This window comes from Corythoichthys intestinalis, chromosome 5 (genome assembly GCF_030265065.1).
Source record: "Corythoichthys intestinalis isolate RoL2023-P3 chromosome 5, ASM3026506v1, whole genome shotgun sequence".
Taxonomy (NCBI): domain Eukaryota; kingdom Metazoa; phylum Chordata; class Actinopteri; order Syngnathiformes; family Syngnathidae; genus Corythoichthys; species Corythoichthys intestinalis.
Window position 1 is genome coordinate 23542452 of NC_080399.1, and position 17573 is coordinate 23560024.

General features: G+C 37.8%; 2 protein-coding genes across 3 annotated transcripts; one reads left to right on the plus strand and one right to left on the minus strand.

The window, feature by feature from the left end:
- Nucleotides 1-2568: 2568 nt before the first annotated feature.
- On the plus strand, nt 2569-14533 carry lactb (lactamase, beta). Its single transcript, XM_057837784.1, has 7 exons — nt 2569-2991; nt 3092-3158; nt 5236-5426; nt 5503-5794; nt 5878-6043; nt 9799-10314; nt 13706-14533. The coding sequence occupies exons 1-7, from the start codon at nt 2632-2634 to the stop codon at nt 13749-13751; spliced, it is 1638 nt and encodes a 545-aa protein (XP_057693767.1). The 5' UTR covers nt 2569-2631; the 3' UTR covers nt 13752-14533.
- Nucleotides 10610-13427, minus strand: LOC130916798 (pro-neuregulin-4, membrane-bound isoform-like). 2 transcript variants are annotated; one of them, XM_057837786.1, is made up of 5 exons: nt 13367-13427; nt 12317-12352; nt 12146-12239; nt 11918-12070; nt 10610-11824 (listed from the first exon to the last, which is right to left on the minus strand). In XM_057837786.1, the coding sequence occupies exons 2-5, from the start codon at nt 12324-12326 to the stop codon at nt 11755-11757; spliced, it is 327 nt and encodes a 108-aa protein (XP_057693769.1). In that variant the 5' UTR covers nt 12327-12352; nt 13367-13427; the 3' UTR covers nt 10610-11754. The 2 variants fall into 2 exon arrangements, with proteins under 2 accessions (XP_057693769.1, XP_057693768.1); XM_057837785.1 differs by lacking the exon at nt 13367-13427 and having other exon boundaries at nt 12317-12853.
- Nucleotides 14534-17573: the final 3040 nt, after the last annotated feature.

The following is a 17573-nucleotide window of genomic DNA, read 5'->3' on the forward strand; positions in this document are numbered from 1 at the left end:
TGTGATAAAGAAAAAGTACTCCTAATAAAAGTTTTGCGAGTGGCTGTCTGTTTCACCAATGACACGTCGCAAAAATAACATGAATCCATTATACCAATCCAAGGTAACAATGTCTTTTCTCCACAAGGGTACCCATGCTATTTGGATGTATGATGTTTCACAGAGTTGTTGTGGGCTGAATTCAATGTCATCTTTTTGGCCTAATGTGGTCATGTAATAGGTTACGGTACAGTATAATAACAGTTGTGCTGAGGGGGAAAAAAAACATTAAATTACAATGTTACTCATTACTTGAGTACTTTTCAACGAATACTTTTTACTTGAGTACATTTTTGGAAAAAACATAACATTCCTATCTGAAAAAATTTGCATGTCATGAAAAGGTACTCTAAAGAAGCTACTAACCTAATCATCTGAATCAACAAATCAACTCAAAACCCCTTCGAAAGATTCCTGAGGCTTTCAAAAATTCCTAGCCTGGTTCATTACTCAAAACTGCAATTATAGGCAAGACTGCTGACCTGACTGCTGTCCAGAAGGCCATCATTGACACCCTCAAGCAAGAGGCTAAGACAAATTTCTGAGCGAATAGGCTGTTCCCAGAGTGCTGTATCAAGGCACCTCAGTGAGAAGTCTGTTGGAAGGAAAAAGTGTGGCAGGAAACCCTGCACAACCAGAAGAGGTGACCGCACCCTGAGAAAGACTGGAGAAGGGCCAATTCCAGACCTTGGGGACCTGCAAAAACAGTGGACTGAGTCTGGAGTAGAAAAATCCAGAGCCACCGTGGACAGGCGTGTGCTGGAAATGGGCTACAGGTGCCGCATTCCTCAGGTCAAGCCACTTTTGAACCTGAAACAGCAGCAAAAGCGCCTAACCTGGGCTACAGAGAAGCAGCACTGGACTGTTGCTCAGTGGTCCAAAGTACTTTTTTCAGATGAAAGCAAATTTTGCATGTCATTCGGAAATCAAGGTGCCAGAGTTTAGAGGAAGACTGGGGAGAAGGAAATCCCAAAATGCCTGAAGTCTAGTGTCAATTTCACACAGTCAGTGATGGTCTGGGGTGCCATGTCAGCTGCTGATGTTGGTCTACTGTGTTTTATCAAGGGCAAGGTCAATGCAGCTAGCTAGCAGGAGATTTTGGAGCACTTCATGCTTTCATCTGCTGAAAAGCTTTATGGAGATGAAGAATTCCTTTTTCAGCACGACCTGGCACCTGCTCACAGTGCCAAAACCAATAGTAAATGGTTTACTGACTATGGTATTACTCTGCTCAATTGGCCTGCCAACTCTCCTGACCTGAACCCCATAGAGAATCCGTGGGATATTGTGAAGAGGACGTTGAGAGACACCAGACCCAACACTGTGGATGAGCTTAAGGCCGCTATCGAAGCATCCTGGGCCTCCATAACACCTCAGCAGTGCCACAGGCTGATTGCCTCCATGCCACATCGCATTGAAGCAGTCATTTCTACAAAAGGATTCCCGACCAAGTATTGAGTGCATAGCTGATATAATTAATTGAAGGTTGACTTTCTGTATTAAAAAACACTTTTTTTGTATTAGTCGGATGGAAATATGCAATTTTTTTTAGATAGGGATTCTTGGTTTTCCTTGACTTTTTTGCCAAAATCATCAATATTAAAACAATAAAACGCTTCAACTACTTCAGTTGTGTGTAATGAATCTTAAAATATATGAAAGTCCAATGTTTAGTAGTATCACACTTTATCACAATATGCTCATTTTTTTAGAAGGACTAGTATATTTAAAAATATATGTCGGTACAGAATCACCATCAACCACGCAGCCGGTGTTGTGCCGAAAAATAACCGCCCCGCATGAAATGTCCCCCCTGATGGGAACGCTTATTTATAACGCTTTATTGAGCGTTTATTTTATTTTATTTATTTGCTTATTTATTTTATTATTTAGCGCCCACACATCACTCGTACAAACAGCTTTTTCTTACCAATCGATGGACATGGAAACAATTTTTTTGTACTGTGTATATGTATAATTTTACTCTGCTTGAACTAATAAATGTCATACCTTTGTGATTGTCATTGGGATATGGTCGTGAAAAACTGTAGACTATATTTCTGTTCAAAGATGGTTATGTGGCCCAGTCCACGATTTGTTACTAAAATACAGTACTAATCTTTTGTGTAATTTATTTATTTAAAACTGACTTTACATTCGTAAATCCATTACAATAATGCGTCCATGAAAACATTTCATGTTTTCACCTCAATAAAGCGTTATAAATTAGCGTTCCCGTCAGGGGGGACATTTTTCGCCACAACACGGGGCCGGGTATCATAATCGGGATCCAAAAAATGGTATCGCTGCAACATTCTTATTCTAATCCCGTTACCTATTTTCCAACAGTTTCGGCGACTGACGCCCAGTTCTTTTGAACTCTGAGGAGCTAGAATTGCTAAATAAAGACAAGTCATCGCGAGTGCTGCTGGTCAACACTTGCAGGGCTGCTTCGCTCGAGGTTTCCACGATCGGTATTCAATTCATCAGGTCTTGCCTGGGACACCGGAAGTGAGTTTGTAAGTCACGGTCTATGTTTTGTTGTTGCAAGTGTTGTAGCGTTCAAGACGGAGTCAATTTTTTTCCTTTAAAATGTACCGCTTGTTAGTGTCACATCGTGTATGTCCCAAATGCACGCTGCTGCCTACACTTATGTCTCCTCTTTTGATGTTGCGAGTCGGCGCAAGAGCTGCTAGGCCGTTCGAAAAACTGAGTGTTTTGAACGTACGAAGACCTTACGTGAGGACTTTCCAAACAATCTTTTCAGAAAAAGATTACACATATTCCTTGTTTTGGTTGTGCGGGGCAGGTATTGGAATTGCTTTAAGCTTTGGATTTAAATACTACGCGGGGGAACACAACGGTTCATGTGATACTACAGCGATACAGCCACAGAAAAGTCGATACGAAGCAGCAATCGACGCAAGCCGAGTACTGGTGGAGCGGATACAGGTATGCGGACAGGAATGCGGGCTCTAACAGGTTCCACCAGTCTGGCTCTCCTTCTGCATGTTGCAATTGTCTGCTTATTTTGGGTCTCTTCTATCACCAGAATGAGATGGGTGCACCCGGCCTGGTGGTGGGGGTGTCCGTCGATGGAATGACTGTCTGGTGTGAAGGTTGGCATGGCTTCATATGTGGACCAAATATAATTATGAGGAGCTTTCATACCCACATCACAATCCTATTTTAAAAACCCGACAAAAACGACTTACTGTTATTCATTTATTTATTTTACATCCATCAGAAACACATTAACTGCCACTGACGCCATTATACGTCCAAGCCATGTGAACTGGGAGAGGCTTCTCCCAATTCACATAGATTGGACATATATCATCGCTGTCAATTGCACTGAAGCATGATTTAGATTTTTTTTTTTTTGTCTACATGTATTGACAGAGGTCGGTACTAACATGTTACATTTACTCCGTTACATTTACTTGAGTAACTTTTTGAGAAAAATGTACTTCTAATAGTAGTTTTACCAAGCCATACTTTTTACTTGAGTAGATTTCTGAATCAAAAACACTACTTTTACTCCACTACTTTGGGCTACACTATTCATTACATTGATCCCCTTTATTCTACATATTAAATTTTACTACTTTTTTTTTGCCAGAGACGCCAACAGCGGTTCAACCAGTTTCACCAATGAGACATCGCAATACTAATCAAATGACTCCCTTATACCATTTAGACTCAATCTTGCCGTTGTATGATCACGCCGGCCTGTTCAATGATGTGGCATCTTTATAGCACCGTAAAAATTTAAGTATTTGACAGTGTCGCCGTCAACATGACTCGAAAGCGCCAATTTTAATCTCTCCCCCAGTTTTTATTTGGCACGGATTGACCACGGAAAACCGAATAGGTGGTCCTTTTAGTTTCATAAGAGGAAATATGTTTTCTCCACTAGAGGGCACTCTTTCTCTTTGGACAAATCATGCTTAATTTCTGTAGATTTTTTCTCTCGCCGGAATTCCAATTTTTTTTTGTTGTTGTTGTATTTCTTTGGCTTAATGTGGTTATGGAATATGTTAAAGTACAATGTAATAATAGTTCATATAGATAACTTTGTGCTGAGAAAAAATACTATTGTTAAAAAAAAAAAAAAATCATACATCTTAAGCAGTTACAATTAGGGTTGTTCCGATCATGTTTTTTTGCTCCCGATCGTTTTAGTTTGAGTATCTGCCGATCCCGATATTTCCCGATCCGATTGCTTTTTTTTTTTTGCTCCGATTCAATTCCAATCATTCCCGATAATTTTTCCCGATCATATACATTTTGGCAATGCATTAAGAAAAAAATGAATAAAACTCGGACGAATATATACATTCAACATACAGTACATAAGTACTGTATTTGTTTATTATGACAATAAATCCTCAAGATGGCATTTACATTATTAACATTCTTTCTGTGAGAGAGATCCACGGATAGAAAGACTGGTAATTCTTAAAGGATAAATGTGACTTTGTATATTGTGACTAAATATTGCCATCTAGTGTATTTGTTGAGCTTTCAGTAAATGATACTGCAGCCGTTTAAGTGTTCTGCCCAAATGCATGATGGGAAGTGCAACAGTGACTGTGCGTAGTGACACCAATTGATATATCTTCTCTGCGTTGAGAAATAACATATGGTGTTAAGAAAAAGATCAACTACTACCTTTCTTCCCCACATTGCTTCCCACGATATTTTTAATTGTTGAGAGGGGGATTTTAAGGCTTTAGCCAATTAGATAAAGGCTCCAAAGACTGCCTAATTTCACTCTACTCATTTTACACTGCCTTTTAGCTCTATATATAGGTAAAACGGCGCCTTTATAGATTGAACGCGACAATGCGTGAGTGGGTCGTGCAGCGCATTTGTTAATTGCATTAAATATTTTAACGTGATTAATTTTTTAAAAATTAATTACCGCCATTAACGCGATAAATTTGACAGGCCTACTTTAAGCCAAAACTAAAGACTCTGGATGAGTGTAAGACATTTTGTCTGTAACGTGAAATACAATTAGAAAACGATTTGATTAAAAAATATATATATTTTTTAAAAAAGCATGTCCGATATTTTTTTGCCGATTCCGATACTTTGAAAATGACGTGATTGGACATCTTTAGTTACAATGTTATTCACTCTACCCACATCTGCTTATTGACATTTTTCATGACGATTGATTAAATTCAGGGTTCGGTTATGCCGATTTGGAGAATCGTCTACCATGTGGCCCAGAAACAGTGATGCGAATCGCCAGCATCAGTAAATCACTCACATCTGCAGCTGCTGCGCGTTTGTGTGAGGAAGGGAAACTTGATCTTGATGCGCCCGTCCAGAAATACGTACCAGAATTTCCTCAAAAGCAATTTGATGGAATAAATGTAAGTTAAAGATGTTACACAAATTTCTTTCACTCAATCTAATCTGCAGGCTCATGATCGTTTTATCTGCTTTTAGGTAACAATAACGTCTCGCATGATTCTCTCCCACCTCAGCGGTATACGGCATTATGAGAAAGATGCAAATAAAGTGAGGGAGGACAAGGAGAAAGCCAAGCGACTTTTGAAATCATCAAAGAAGGAGAAAAGGGAGGATAATACTAAAGAGCAGAATCTCAAAGCTAAAGATGCCTCACGGGGCAAAAAGAAAAATGAGTTTGAGCATGACGAATACTACTTGAGGGAACATTTTGATAGTGTCACTGAAGCCCTGGACCTCTTCAAGGATGACCCACTCATTTTTAAACCAGGTAAAACATGCAGCATCTGCTCATTTTTTCATAAGGGTGCTGTTTTCACTTTCATAATTAAACATTTCACTCCTCTTTTACAGGCACAACATTCCTTTACTCCACCCACGCCTACACCCTCCTCAGCGCTGTCATCGAGCAGGCCGCTGGCCAGAGCTTCCTTGATGTCATGATGAACCTCTTCCGTGATCTCGGAATGCTCAATACTGTGGCTGACCAAAATGAGCCAATCATTTACCATCGTGCCAGGTAATTAAATTCCAGGCTCCACTATATGGAAAAAAAACATGCAGAAAGCCTGTTAATTATTCAATCAGGGTTTGGAAAGCCCCCTGAATCTTGATTCCTGCGGCAAAAGTGGATGCCGATTAGTTTGGTGTGGAGGTACTTGAAGTAGGACAAACATCAAGCAAGGTTAGACTTCACTAATAGACAGTACACTCTATATTTTAAATCATCGTACTCTAGTTCACCTCATACTGTAATTCACCAGAATCTATCTGTCTGACTTTGTTGACTACGAATCGCACGATTGTCAAACTTGCTGAGAATGCATCTTGGCTGCCGGAAGAATAATTATTTATTTACTGAAAATGTATTATTTTTTGATTTGCCAAATTGCCTCCAACTGGTCTCCATCCAGTGATAGAAACCGGTCCGCATTAATTAAAGAACCACTTTATATTTTGTGTACATGAATCGTACAGAAACAAATGGCTTCAAATTAATCTAAGCCAATTAAGTTATAGTGAAATGCCTTTGATAATCAACTGAGTAATATTACTCTTAATTTGTTGAGATGTATTAATGTTCTTTAAAGCATTTGTGTACAGGTATACAGTCTCCCTCTAGTTTTAACTTACACAGTGTTCTGCTAAATTGTGGTGGGTTTTCCCACCCTGCTATCATTTTGTTGTTCTTTAATTGGGTTTATAGTAATATCCTCAAAAAAAGCCACAGTCGCCTGATTCTGTGCCCTGTTGGACACCAGGAGAACCTCATGCAGCAGCTCCTGACAGCCACCACTCATTACCAGACAGCAGGCATGAAAATCTCTCACCTTTCGGTGAAATTCGCTGTTTTGAAGTCAAAAAGGGTGACATACGTGAATTGTGTAGATCCGAGGAGAACATTTTTAAAGGGGGTGGTTCAGATTTTTTTAATGTCTGACGCCTGGTATGCAAGCGAGGAAAGCGTCACAAGCCAAAAAAGCGCACCAGAATGTCCAAAACATTGACTTATTTCAACGAAACAAAGGAGGGTACACTGTTGTGTCCTGTTTCTTCAATGCCAAGCTTGGCTGCACGTCGGCCGTGAATGAACACCTAAAGCGCCGTCCCGTCACCCAGTTGTAATTTTGGAAGACGACAGGAGACAGTTGCAAACTGGCAGATTGTAAGTCCATCTAACTAAGTAACGACAGGTTTTGGTGTAATGGTGTTATAGCGCTTTTCCACCTTTCAAGGTGCTCAAAGCGCTTTACACTACATCGCCATCCACCTACTGGTGACGCGGCACCAGGAGCAGTGTGGGGTTCAGTATCTTGCTCAAGGCAAGGCTTAGGCAAGTTCATCAGGGCAGAGAATCGAACCCACAACCTCTGAGTTGGGGAACAACTACTCTAACACTGAGCCACGCCATTTATTGAAGTTGCTAAGCTTGTCGCGATATGCAATGAGTCCATGTATCGCACTGTAAATAAAAATGAGGGCGGTAATTTTCACGGCTGCGTTTATCGTCATGTGCGTGCGTGCATACATTTGTGCGTGCATGTACACGTGCGGGTTGATGGCATATGAGACTCCAATTCCTTTCATAGATGTTTGTTGGTCATCAACACGCCGTAGAATTAAAGTTCAGGCATACAAAATAAGGAAATATCTATTTTAAACACTGTAAACGTTAGCATCGCTACACTGAGTCTAATGGGGAAAAAAAGACACCCTAGTTTAGCCTGCTACAAAAACATTGGCAGTCTTCTCCAAAACGCAAACTTGCGGTTAAAAGGTTACCCTTCAAACATGAAAAATCGCTGGGTTAACAGCATTTGCAAACGAGAAAAATTGATTACTGGACCTCATGGAATGACAAAAAGAGCTTTATTTTTTTGCAGAGTGTAAAGCTTACTGTTACCGGGTTAGCGATCGTACTTCCGGCGGACATTTCAAAATTAAAGCGCGTCATGTTCGTCATATGAATAATGATTTCTGGATTTAATCCCACATACTTCAGAATTCAGATTCTACACCAAGACTAAAATGACACCCTTTATGAAAAATCTGATTGGCAATGATTATAATACTCTTATATATAGTTGTATAGTATAATATTAATGCTAGATATTTGTTTAAGAGTTGTTTTAAATCATGTTGGAAAGGCGAAGTCAGTGTTCTGAATCTGTTTACATTCCATTCTTTTGCACTAGCTAATGCTATCAGCATTTACCCACGTTGTTTATTTGTGATTTATTGCTGTTATTTACATGTTTATTTGTAATTTAATAAAGAATTTAAATATTCCAAAATGTTTTTTTTAGGGGTGCGCAATATCCATTTTTTGAAACCGATATCGATAACTTCCTGCTCCTCAAGGCCGATACTGATACGATAACCGATAATATATATGAACATATATATATTGTATATATATGATTTCTCAATGTATATTCTCCTGAGTTTTTGAACACCTGTAGGTCAAAAATACTAGTGGTTGATTCAGCATAGATTTGCCTTTGACCGAACCAGAATTTTCATGATGACATGAACATTATGATTATGAACAAAACAAGAACAGTTTTGACTTCAAATAAAGTGCCCATATTAATTTTTTCAAATAAACATAATTTGAGTCAATCACAAGCAGTTAGTCAATATCATTGACGATGTGTTCCCCTGAACAATGAGCACTGATCTAAAACGAACATAAACCCAACAGGTATCGTGCTTTGTCAGCAGATAAAACATTTGGTGCAACAGGAGAGGAGACTTTTGTCGTCTTGGTCCATGAAACAACTTTCTTAACCTGGCAATTATAGAACAGCGATCGTATCAATAACCAAAAGGCCTCTCAAGAACTTGTAAACATAACACTGTAAGATGCAAACATTTGGTAATTGCCATAGTGAGGTTTATAACTCAGTGAAGGAAAAATACGGCCACTAGAACAGTAACAAAACTTACTGGCAAAACAGGAGTGGAAACAAACATCTTAATCCGACACCGTGCCAAAAACATAATTAATAGGCCGGATAATATATAATGTTATCGGATTTATTGGGATGACGTCATAATTCCTATTATCGGACTGATAATTATCGTGCACCTTTAGTTTTTGTGAATTAATAAGCGTCATCAAAAATTTAATTCTTAAATTAGTTTTAAAAAGGGGGGGGGGTGATTTAGATTAGTCGACTAATCGTAAAAATAGTCAGTTGACTAATCGGGAGAGAATTAGTCGTTTGGGACAGCCCTAGTTGTACAGTGTATGGGAAAATATTTCCTCCACACCCTTCTCACCTTTTTAACCCCTGAACCATTTTCATACCTGAGACAATCATGCACTCATCTCAGTGTCATTTATAGAGCACTTTAGGAACAACTGCAGCTGGAACAAAGTGCTGAACATAATTAGAACTCAATTACACAAAACAATATGATGTAATTAAAAAAAAACAGTTACAGTGTATGTAAAAACTTAATAAGTTCAACTGCGTTAAAAACAAATTTAATATGTTTAATGCTTGTAGCAGTGGTTAATTTTAAACAATGGTCACACAACCAACAATTCCAGAGATTTCTTCAACAGTTTTGTAGCAGAATCTGCAACTTCAACTCTGTGATAAACAGAGGATCCACTTAAATCATGTACTGCTTTTGACGCCAAAATACCATCGGTGTCAATGCCAGTCAATGAGTTCATCATCAAAACTTTGTGCTTGTGAATGTCGAGGGGTATCTAAATACTAGTTCCAATTTCATATTCTAAGGAATGGTTGTCCTCTACAGATACTATCATCTGAACAAGCGAGGACGTGTGGTGAACTGCCCGTGCGTAGACAACTCATACAAGTGGGCGGGCGGTGGCTTCCTCTCCACAGTAGGGGACCTGCTCCTGTTTGGTAACGTTCTACTCTACAGCTACCAGATGGCCCAGATAAAAAAGGACACTGAAGGACTGCTGCCCGGCTTCCTCAAACCCGAAACTGCTGTGGAACTTTGGACAGCAGCAGACAAAACAGAGGCCAGCTGGGACAAGGATGGACGCTATGGCCAAGGTTGGCTGGTGGTGGAGAAAGAGCAGAAATATGGGCAATGCAGGAAGCGCAGGCACTACGTGTCGCACACAGGAGGCGCTGTGGGTGCCAGCAGTGTTCTGTTGGTGTTGCCTAGCGAGGAGCTAGAGCAGGGACAAATTGTCCTCCCAAAAGGGGTGGTGGTCGCCATTCTCACCAACATGCAGTCTGTGGGACTCAACAGCACAGCCCTGCAAATTGCACATGAGTTTGACAAAGCCACAAGCGTGTAAGTTTTTTTCAAGGAGGTATGACTGATTTTGTATAGTTTTTAGAATGTATTGGAGATGTATTTTTGTATGAAACAGATTTATTTTTTGCACTAAACAGACATACCTCACTTTTTGTAATACAAAGAGTCTTGTGTCAAACAAGTCCATTTATTTAACTATGAATTTTTACATTGAACAAATATTTAATTTTCATTGATAAGTAATTTCATTATAAAAGGCTTAGTTCTGCATCATATGTAATGAGCTTTGACATTTCATTATTACATTTTTATTTTTAAAAAATTCGAGAAACTTTCACTGCTCCAAATTAGGATATAAAAAGGATATTTTAGGTTGAACAAAAACACCACCATAAAAAAAATGCCGTTCAACCATTTTTTTACTCTTTCAAAACGGATTGAATCAGTTGGTTGCCTTTTACTGGTTTGCATATAATCATTAAGTCAAAAGTTGCCTTTTTGTTTTTAAGTGGGGCTAAAAGATATACAGGAGATCATGTGTATGTTTATAGTGTGTTTGGACAAATATGAAAAATGTGTTTCTATTTGCAATCCACTAGATGGTGCTCACCACCATAAACGAAGTGTTTTTGTCAATGCTGGTTTAAATTAGAACAAAAAAATGTGCTATTTGGAAAAGAAATTGTTCGTTTTATTATACTTATAATAGTGCAAGATTTGTTTGTGTTTTGCCGGTGTCAAAAATAAATCACACAATAGTATTTCAAATCCTTTAGTAGGGATCATTGCTCGTATTTACAGAAACGCACCCTTTTAACCAATATTTTACAAAGTTCTTTTCACATGCAGCAGGTTATAAATGCACATAGTATGATTGAAATATATACAAACAAAGATTTGTATACTTTTAGACAAAGAACATTCTGTATATTGAAATGTGGTTTAATTGTAGTCCTATTACCTCTAAAAGTTGGGAAGGAACTTCAGAATTTGACCAACATTTTCAGGAAAAAAGGCATCCGAACAAAGTCAAACTCAAATCCAGCATTTTCTCACAATTTCAAATTAGACGGGGGGGGTAAATGTAATGGTAAATGGGACAGTGTGGCTATACAATACTTGCATCCGTATCAAGCAATTCAATATAATATGGCTTTAGAATGCTGCATTTAGTCAATTTGTCACTCATCATCAAAGTTGAGAGAACCGATAATGGCAGTTAATGATATTTTACGTTTTTATGACAGTTATTAGTTTATTAAATTTGATCCTGGACTACATTACAGTTGGGGGAGGGGTCTAGTGGCTCTGATTTCATTGGGTTCGACCATAGAAGATCCACTATAATACCAATAGGTCTCGTTCCAACTCATTTCCTCGTGCATTAAAAGGTCCTCAAGTCAGTTCTTTCCATAATAGCCACCATTCAAAATTATCTCACCATGTTGGTGGTAGAAGAATGTCATCGTGGAATTGTCATACTCTTGGTTTAACTTTCCAGTACTCTATCTGACTCTGTTTCCTTTGTTGCTTGGCTTTCATCATCCTGTATGTGAACAAAAGTTAGATCAAAAGTTGATAAGGTACTCACATATTTCTCTCTTCGTAAATGTTTTCCTGCAATCGTTCATATACTTACTTATGTGTAAAATAGATAATAACGGCGATGACCACTAAAATGAGGAGGGCAACAAGCACCAGAGCAACAATTAGACCCGCCTGCTCACTGTCAGAGGTACCGATGAGTAGTTGGAACTGCTCGCATCGGCTCCCTTTGTAGTAGTCATTGCACCTAAAAGTAGCACAGCACCTAAGAACACATTCCCTACATAGTCTCCTATCAACATTGTGTGTTTGCATGACTTACACACATGAGATCGTTTCCATTGAGGCAAGTTTGTAGCATGTGCCCCCATTCATACAATAAGCAGCGTCTTGCCCATCACATGGCACCCCATGTTCTGTAGTAACAAAGCAACATGTAAGAAAGGGTCGCATGCTTGAAATGTTTTTTATATCCACCAACTTTTATTTTTACCTGCCATCATCTGGACGGTTGATCTTTTTGTTTTACCTAGATAGATAGGAAACATTGGAAATGAGAATTAACTCATTAGCTGTTTGATCGATGCAGACCCTCCCAGTCAAAAAGATTGGTTGTCTTTCGTCGTCAGTACCATTGAGACATAATCATTCATTGCAAGTCCATTTCAAATGGATTGGACATCTATCATTGTCAAGAGCATTGATGAGTTAAATGAGAAAAAGGGCTACATGCCTTACAGGAAGGCCTACATCTGATCTCTGTGAAACATCTCTAAAAATTAAGATAAAAGATAAATCAGTTTTAACGACTAAAGCTGCATCCTTTGTTATATTTTTTTCTTGAATAAGCTTTCGTTGTATGTATATTTAATAGAGCTGTCAAAATTATCGCGTTAACAGGCGGTAATTAATTTTTTTAATTAATCACGTTAAAACATTTGACGCAATTAACGCACATGCCCCGCTCAAACAGATGAAAATGACAGCACAGTGTCATGTTCACTTGGTGTTTTGTCGCCCTCTGCTGGCGCTTGGGTGCGACTGATTTTGTGGGTTTTAGCACCATGAGCACTGTGTAATTATTGACATCAACAATGGCGAGCTACTAGTTTATTTTTTGATTGAAAATTTTACAAATTTTATTAAAACGAAAATATTAACAGGGGTTTTAATATAAAATTTCTGTAACTTGTACTAACATTTCTCTTATAAGAACTACAAGTCTTTCTATCCATGGATCGCTTTAACAGAATGTTAATGTTAATGCCATCTTGTTTATTTATTGTTATAATAAACAAATACAGTACTTATGTACAGTATGTTGAATGTATATATCCGTCTTGTGTCTTATCTTTCCATTCCAACAGTAATTTACAGAAAAATATGGCATATTTTTAGATGGTTTGAATTGCGATTAATTACGATTCATTTTTAAGCTGTGATTAACTCGATTAAAAATTTTAATCGTTTGACAGCCCTAATATTTAAATGTCAGCAATATGTAACTAAAAGAAGACTTGTTAAGAAATACAGTTGTCCTTACCTGCCTGTGTAATCTTTTTCAGTGCCAGCTACAGTGACTTTTCAATGTGACTCATTCAGTTGCCTTTTATTGAATGCATTGCTTTCACCTGAAGCTTTAAGGATAGGTGTCACGTGGGCGTGCACCCTCCCTCATTAAGAAATATGTTGCGAATGCAGTTTGTCCACATTGCCGTTAAAAATGGTGATACTAGCTCGCTGTAGGCGCAATTGGCAGTTTTTCCGCTGGGTCAGCACTGGAATCGCAGCAGGACCTTCACTGTGATCGATGATAATGATCTGTGCTTGAGTACTTGTTCTCATATCAACTGAAAGGTGACCCTTGACCCTGACATTGCAGGACCAAGATGGGTGAGGCAATGGCTTGTTCTTCTCTGCGTGGTTGAGACTCATATGAATGGTTGGCTTGGGGAAAAGGCACGAATGGAATCGTGGGAACTCAAGTCAAGGAACGCAGTGAGCCGCTTCCTTCAAAGAAGTTATTAGTGCTTTGTGCCCAGGACCGTTAGTTGACTCATCAACTGGCGAGTTCTCGTCATTGTTTGCTTTCTTAATGGGAAATTGTGTGGCAGGCTTGGCGGAGGCCTCCTTCTGACAACACAACAGTGCTAAACGCATCTCTGCATCCTCTATCATTATTTATTGGTTACTGTGCCAACTACTGTACAAATGGTGTCGCTAGTTTGTGGTTCAGTTTCAGTTGACGACCGAAAGTTTTTCCTACGCAGTTTCACAACTGTTAAAGACACAATCTTATTGCAAAATTTTAGGATTTAATGTTCATGTTCTTGGATAACTTTTATTTACAGTTTTAGAACAACATAGGACTTTATTGTCTAATATTTGTCAATGAAAATAATTAACATTTTATTTTTGCTGACCTTATTATTGGAACACTGATTGATTTGTGGCTTGTGGTCAATTTACTGTCTCATAAATAAATAATGAATGCCCAGTGGGATACCTTGTGGTTGCTTACAGTTGTGCATTTCTAATTAAAAACCTTTGCAATCCAGTGATAGATTAATATTGTTTGTGATCATATGTAGTATTCTGGATTCAAACTGCTGATGTTGTTTAAAAACCCTGTGAAGTTAATAGACAACTGGTAAATATTTAGAAGAAATGAGGCTTCAAGATGTTTATTGCCTCCGTTTCGGTTTACTGTCAAATAAAACTAGAAAAAACGAATTTAGTATGTTGTGTATTTATATAATTACATAGTATAGCCATTAAGCTACTTGTTGAATACTGATTAGCTGCAAGTGTCATAGTCAAAGTTTACTAAAAAAAAAAAAGTGCCAATGTAATAACCCTTATAGCTACTGACAGTAAAAAAGCACACTATAAAATGGTACCTCTACACACAAAGTTAATTCGTTCCAGGACCTTGTTTGTAAGTCGAAATGGTCGTATCTCGAGCAGGATTTTCCCACGAGAATACATTAGAATTCAATTGATTCGTTCCACAGCCCAAAAACCTACACTAAATCCTTAATAAATACTGCTGGTACTATTGCAAATAGCAATTACACAAAACAAAATTAATTATAAATAAAAATCTTGAATAATAATTCTAGAATAGTAATAGTAATAAATAATAATACCTGTAATAATGTAACGAATCGGGTTCTAATGTGGTGGATATGTTTTGCATGCCGTAACTGTATGAACAGCGTGGCTGACGTGACAGAGAGAGAGAGGTGCGTTAGAGTTTTTAACTTTCACTTTTCATGTTCTGTTGTTGGCGTCAGCTGCGGCAGACAGTAGGCGTGTTTTGTTGCACAGGTTCTGAAATAAATTATTAAAAACCAGTCGAAGCTGGCAATTGCTTTGGCGATGTTACAGTAATAATAATTGTTACGTTAACTTATAAAGACTGGCAAAAGGAGGTAGGAGGAAGACCGTCGAGATTGTTGACATTCAACGGCCGTATTGTCGAGCCAGTTTACGGACGCACACAACACGTTCATATTTTTCTATCATTTCCAACTTCATTTCAATGGTAAGCGTCACCTTTTTCCTTTTTTTTCACCACCTGCACCAACATTCTTGGAACCGATGTTGATTTCTCTCACAGAAAATGCAGTGCGTCCGTCTTGCAGGAAAACCTACTGCGGGGCTGTCATAAATCATTGTATTTCGAGCATGTTGTCGGATGTAGAAACAAATGGTCAAATATAACGTCGGAAGTCGAAAAGATCATGTGTTGAAGACACTGTATGTCGAGGTACCACTGTATACTTTACATAGCATATAACTGCACAATCATATATGGCGGAAAACACTCAGGTGACTTGAAGTTCCGCTCTAAGACCCCCAATTTAGCCATTTGTCCGATATGCATGTGTGATACATTGGAAAGCTTAAAATCTTAATTTTCTGGGGGAAGAAAATTTTAAACAGGAGGGCTTTTTTTTTTTTTTTTTTTTTTTTATGTTTTTGAAACAGCAAAACCCTATATGGAGGTGAGAGCACGCGAGAGCAGAATTGCAGACACCATGACTTTAAGGAGATATTATCGAGTACTTACCTTGTTTCGATCCAAAAACTCCATGTAGCATGTATCACTGAGTGTCAAGACACAGCTGTAAATGGCCACAGCTGGATTTTGGGGGGGACTTTATGGGTGAAACATGGTAATATAACAAGGGTCTCAATACAGAAATCGCAGACATCAAGGAGTGGTCGAGATTTTCATATATTTACCCTTTTAAACCTTTTTTTTTTTCCTATTTTTTTTTTGTTTGGCTCGATTATTTATCATCTAACATATCAGAGAAAATGCGACAGTAACAAAAAAAATAGAATCAAGTAATAGTTATGAGGTAGATATTCGTGACATCTTTAAAGATGCCATTTTTTTCATTGTGAAAATTTGTTTATAAGTTTAAAATATGTGAATGAATAATTTTTTAAAGTCGTTTTTTTTTTTTTTTTTTTAAACGAAATGAGACATCAGTTAATAATTCTAAGCCAAAAACGACAGACATTTTGAATAATAAATATAATTAATTACCTTCGTTTTATGGCTGGGTTGAAACAAAAACGGTTGCTGTAAATGGGGGTTTTCAGGGTGAAACGGACAAATTAAAAATACTTCAGGGGCTTAGTCTGCCATGAATCTGCTATGGCAGCATATACAGTAGACATGTTGTTCTATCAAACACAACAGTTCTTTTGGCTTAAAATACAGTTTATTTTAAAGAGGGTTGCAAGAGCAGAAACTGCTTTTTCAGTCTTGTCTGCCATATATTCTTTATCTTCTGTTAACAACAACTGCTGCTAGCCCATGTAGGCTACTGTATACTGTCTTATACTGCCATTTAACCAGGGGTGAAAGTGGCTAGAATTTCTTGCTGGAACTCCCCGTGAGGGTCGCCATGGAGCCAGAAATGTTATTTATTTATTTATTTGTTTGTTTGTTTGTTTTCTTTTGGGGGGGGGGGGTAAACCTATTAAACTACTGAAATGCAAAGAAAAATGTTTTAGCACAGTTATTTCTATAACAAATACAAAAACTAATTTTCATTCAAAATTGTATTTTTTCGATGTTTTGGAAAATAAAAGTTAACAAAAACAGCAATAACCCAAACTCCATCTCCTAATTTTTATTTTCCCTCGTTTCCTCACATACTAAATGCCAAATCTCAATTTTAATTACTTAAGAACATAGGATGAACATTAAAATTGAATTTAATGTAAACATTTACTTTTTTTTTTTATAACAAAAATATAAGTAACATACATTCAGAAAAATAAGTACAAATGACTTATATTATGCAGAGTGAAATGGAATATATTTTGAAGATCGCGCAAACATTGACTTTTTTAAATCATTAGGAAATGATCCCCATCAGAGCAAATAAAGCTAAATATGATAAGCCTCCTCACCTCTTTCGTTGCTCTTAAAGATTTGATCCATTTTATGTTGCATTGCCCTTTTTTGTCACATCCATTCAACAACCTTTTTTTTTTTTTTTTTGCTGTTCCAGAAAACATGCACATTTGAACCAATCAGAGATAACTATCTCTGCAGATCACATGTCAGTATGTCAGCCAATTGAACAGATAAATGAGTCCAGGCATTTTGCTTTGCTGCGTGCATTCGCACATTGACGTGACTCATCATCGTCAGACTCAGATAATTGCAGAAGCTGGGGAAACCTCCATGCCGTTCGTGGAATAAAATAAGTAATACTAGTAAA

Coding starts and splice junctions, on each gene's coding strand:
- lactb (XM_057837784.1), top strand. CDS start 2,632: ATGTACCGCTTGTTAGTGTCACATCGTGTATGTCCCAAATGCACGCTG. Junction 3,159..5,235: donor AATGACTGTCTGGTGTGAAG/GTTGGCATGGCT, acceptor GATTAAATTCAG/GGTTCGGTTATGCCGATTTG. Junction 10,315..13,705: donor TTTGACAAAGCCACAAGCGT/GTAAGTTTTTTT, acceptor CTGACATTGCAG/GACCAAGATGGGTGAGGCAA.
- LOC130916798 (XM_057837785.1), bottom strand. CDS start 12,371: ATGTTTCCTATCTATCTAGGTAAAACAAAAAGATCAACCGTCCAGATG. Junction 12,240..12,316: donor AACCGTCCAGATGATGGCAG/GTAAAAATAAAA, acceptor TTGTTACTACAG/AACATGGGGTGCCATGTGAT. Junction 11,825..11,917: donor ATTATCTATTTTACACATAA/GTAAGTATATGA, acceptor GTTCACATACAG/GATGATGAAAGCCAAGCAAC.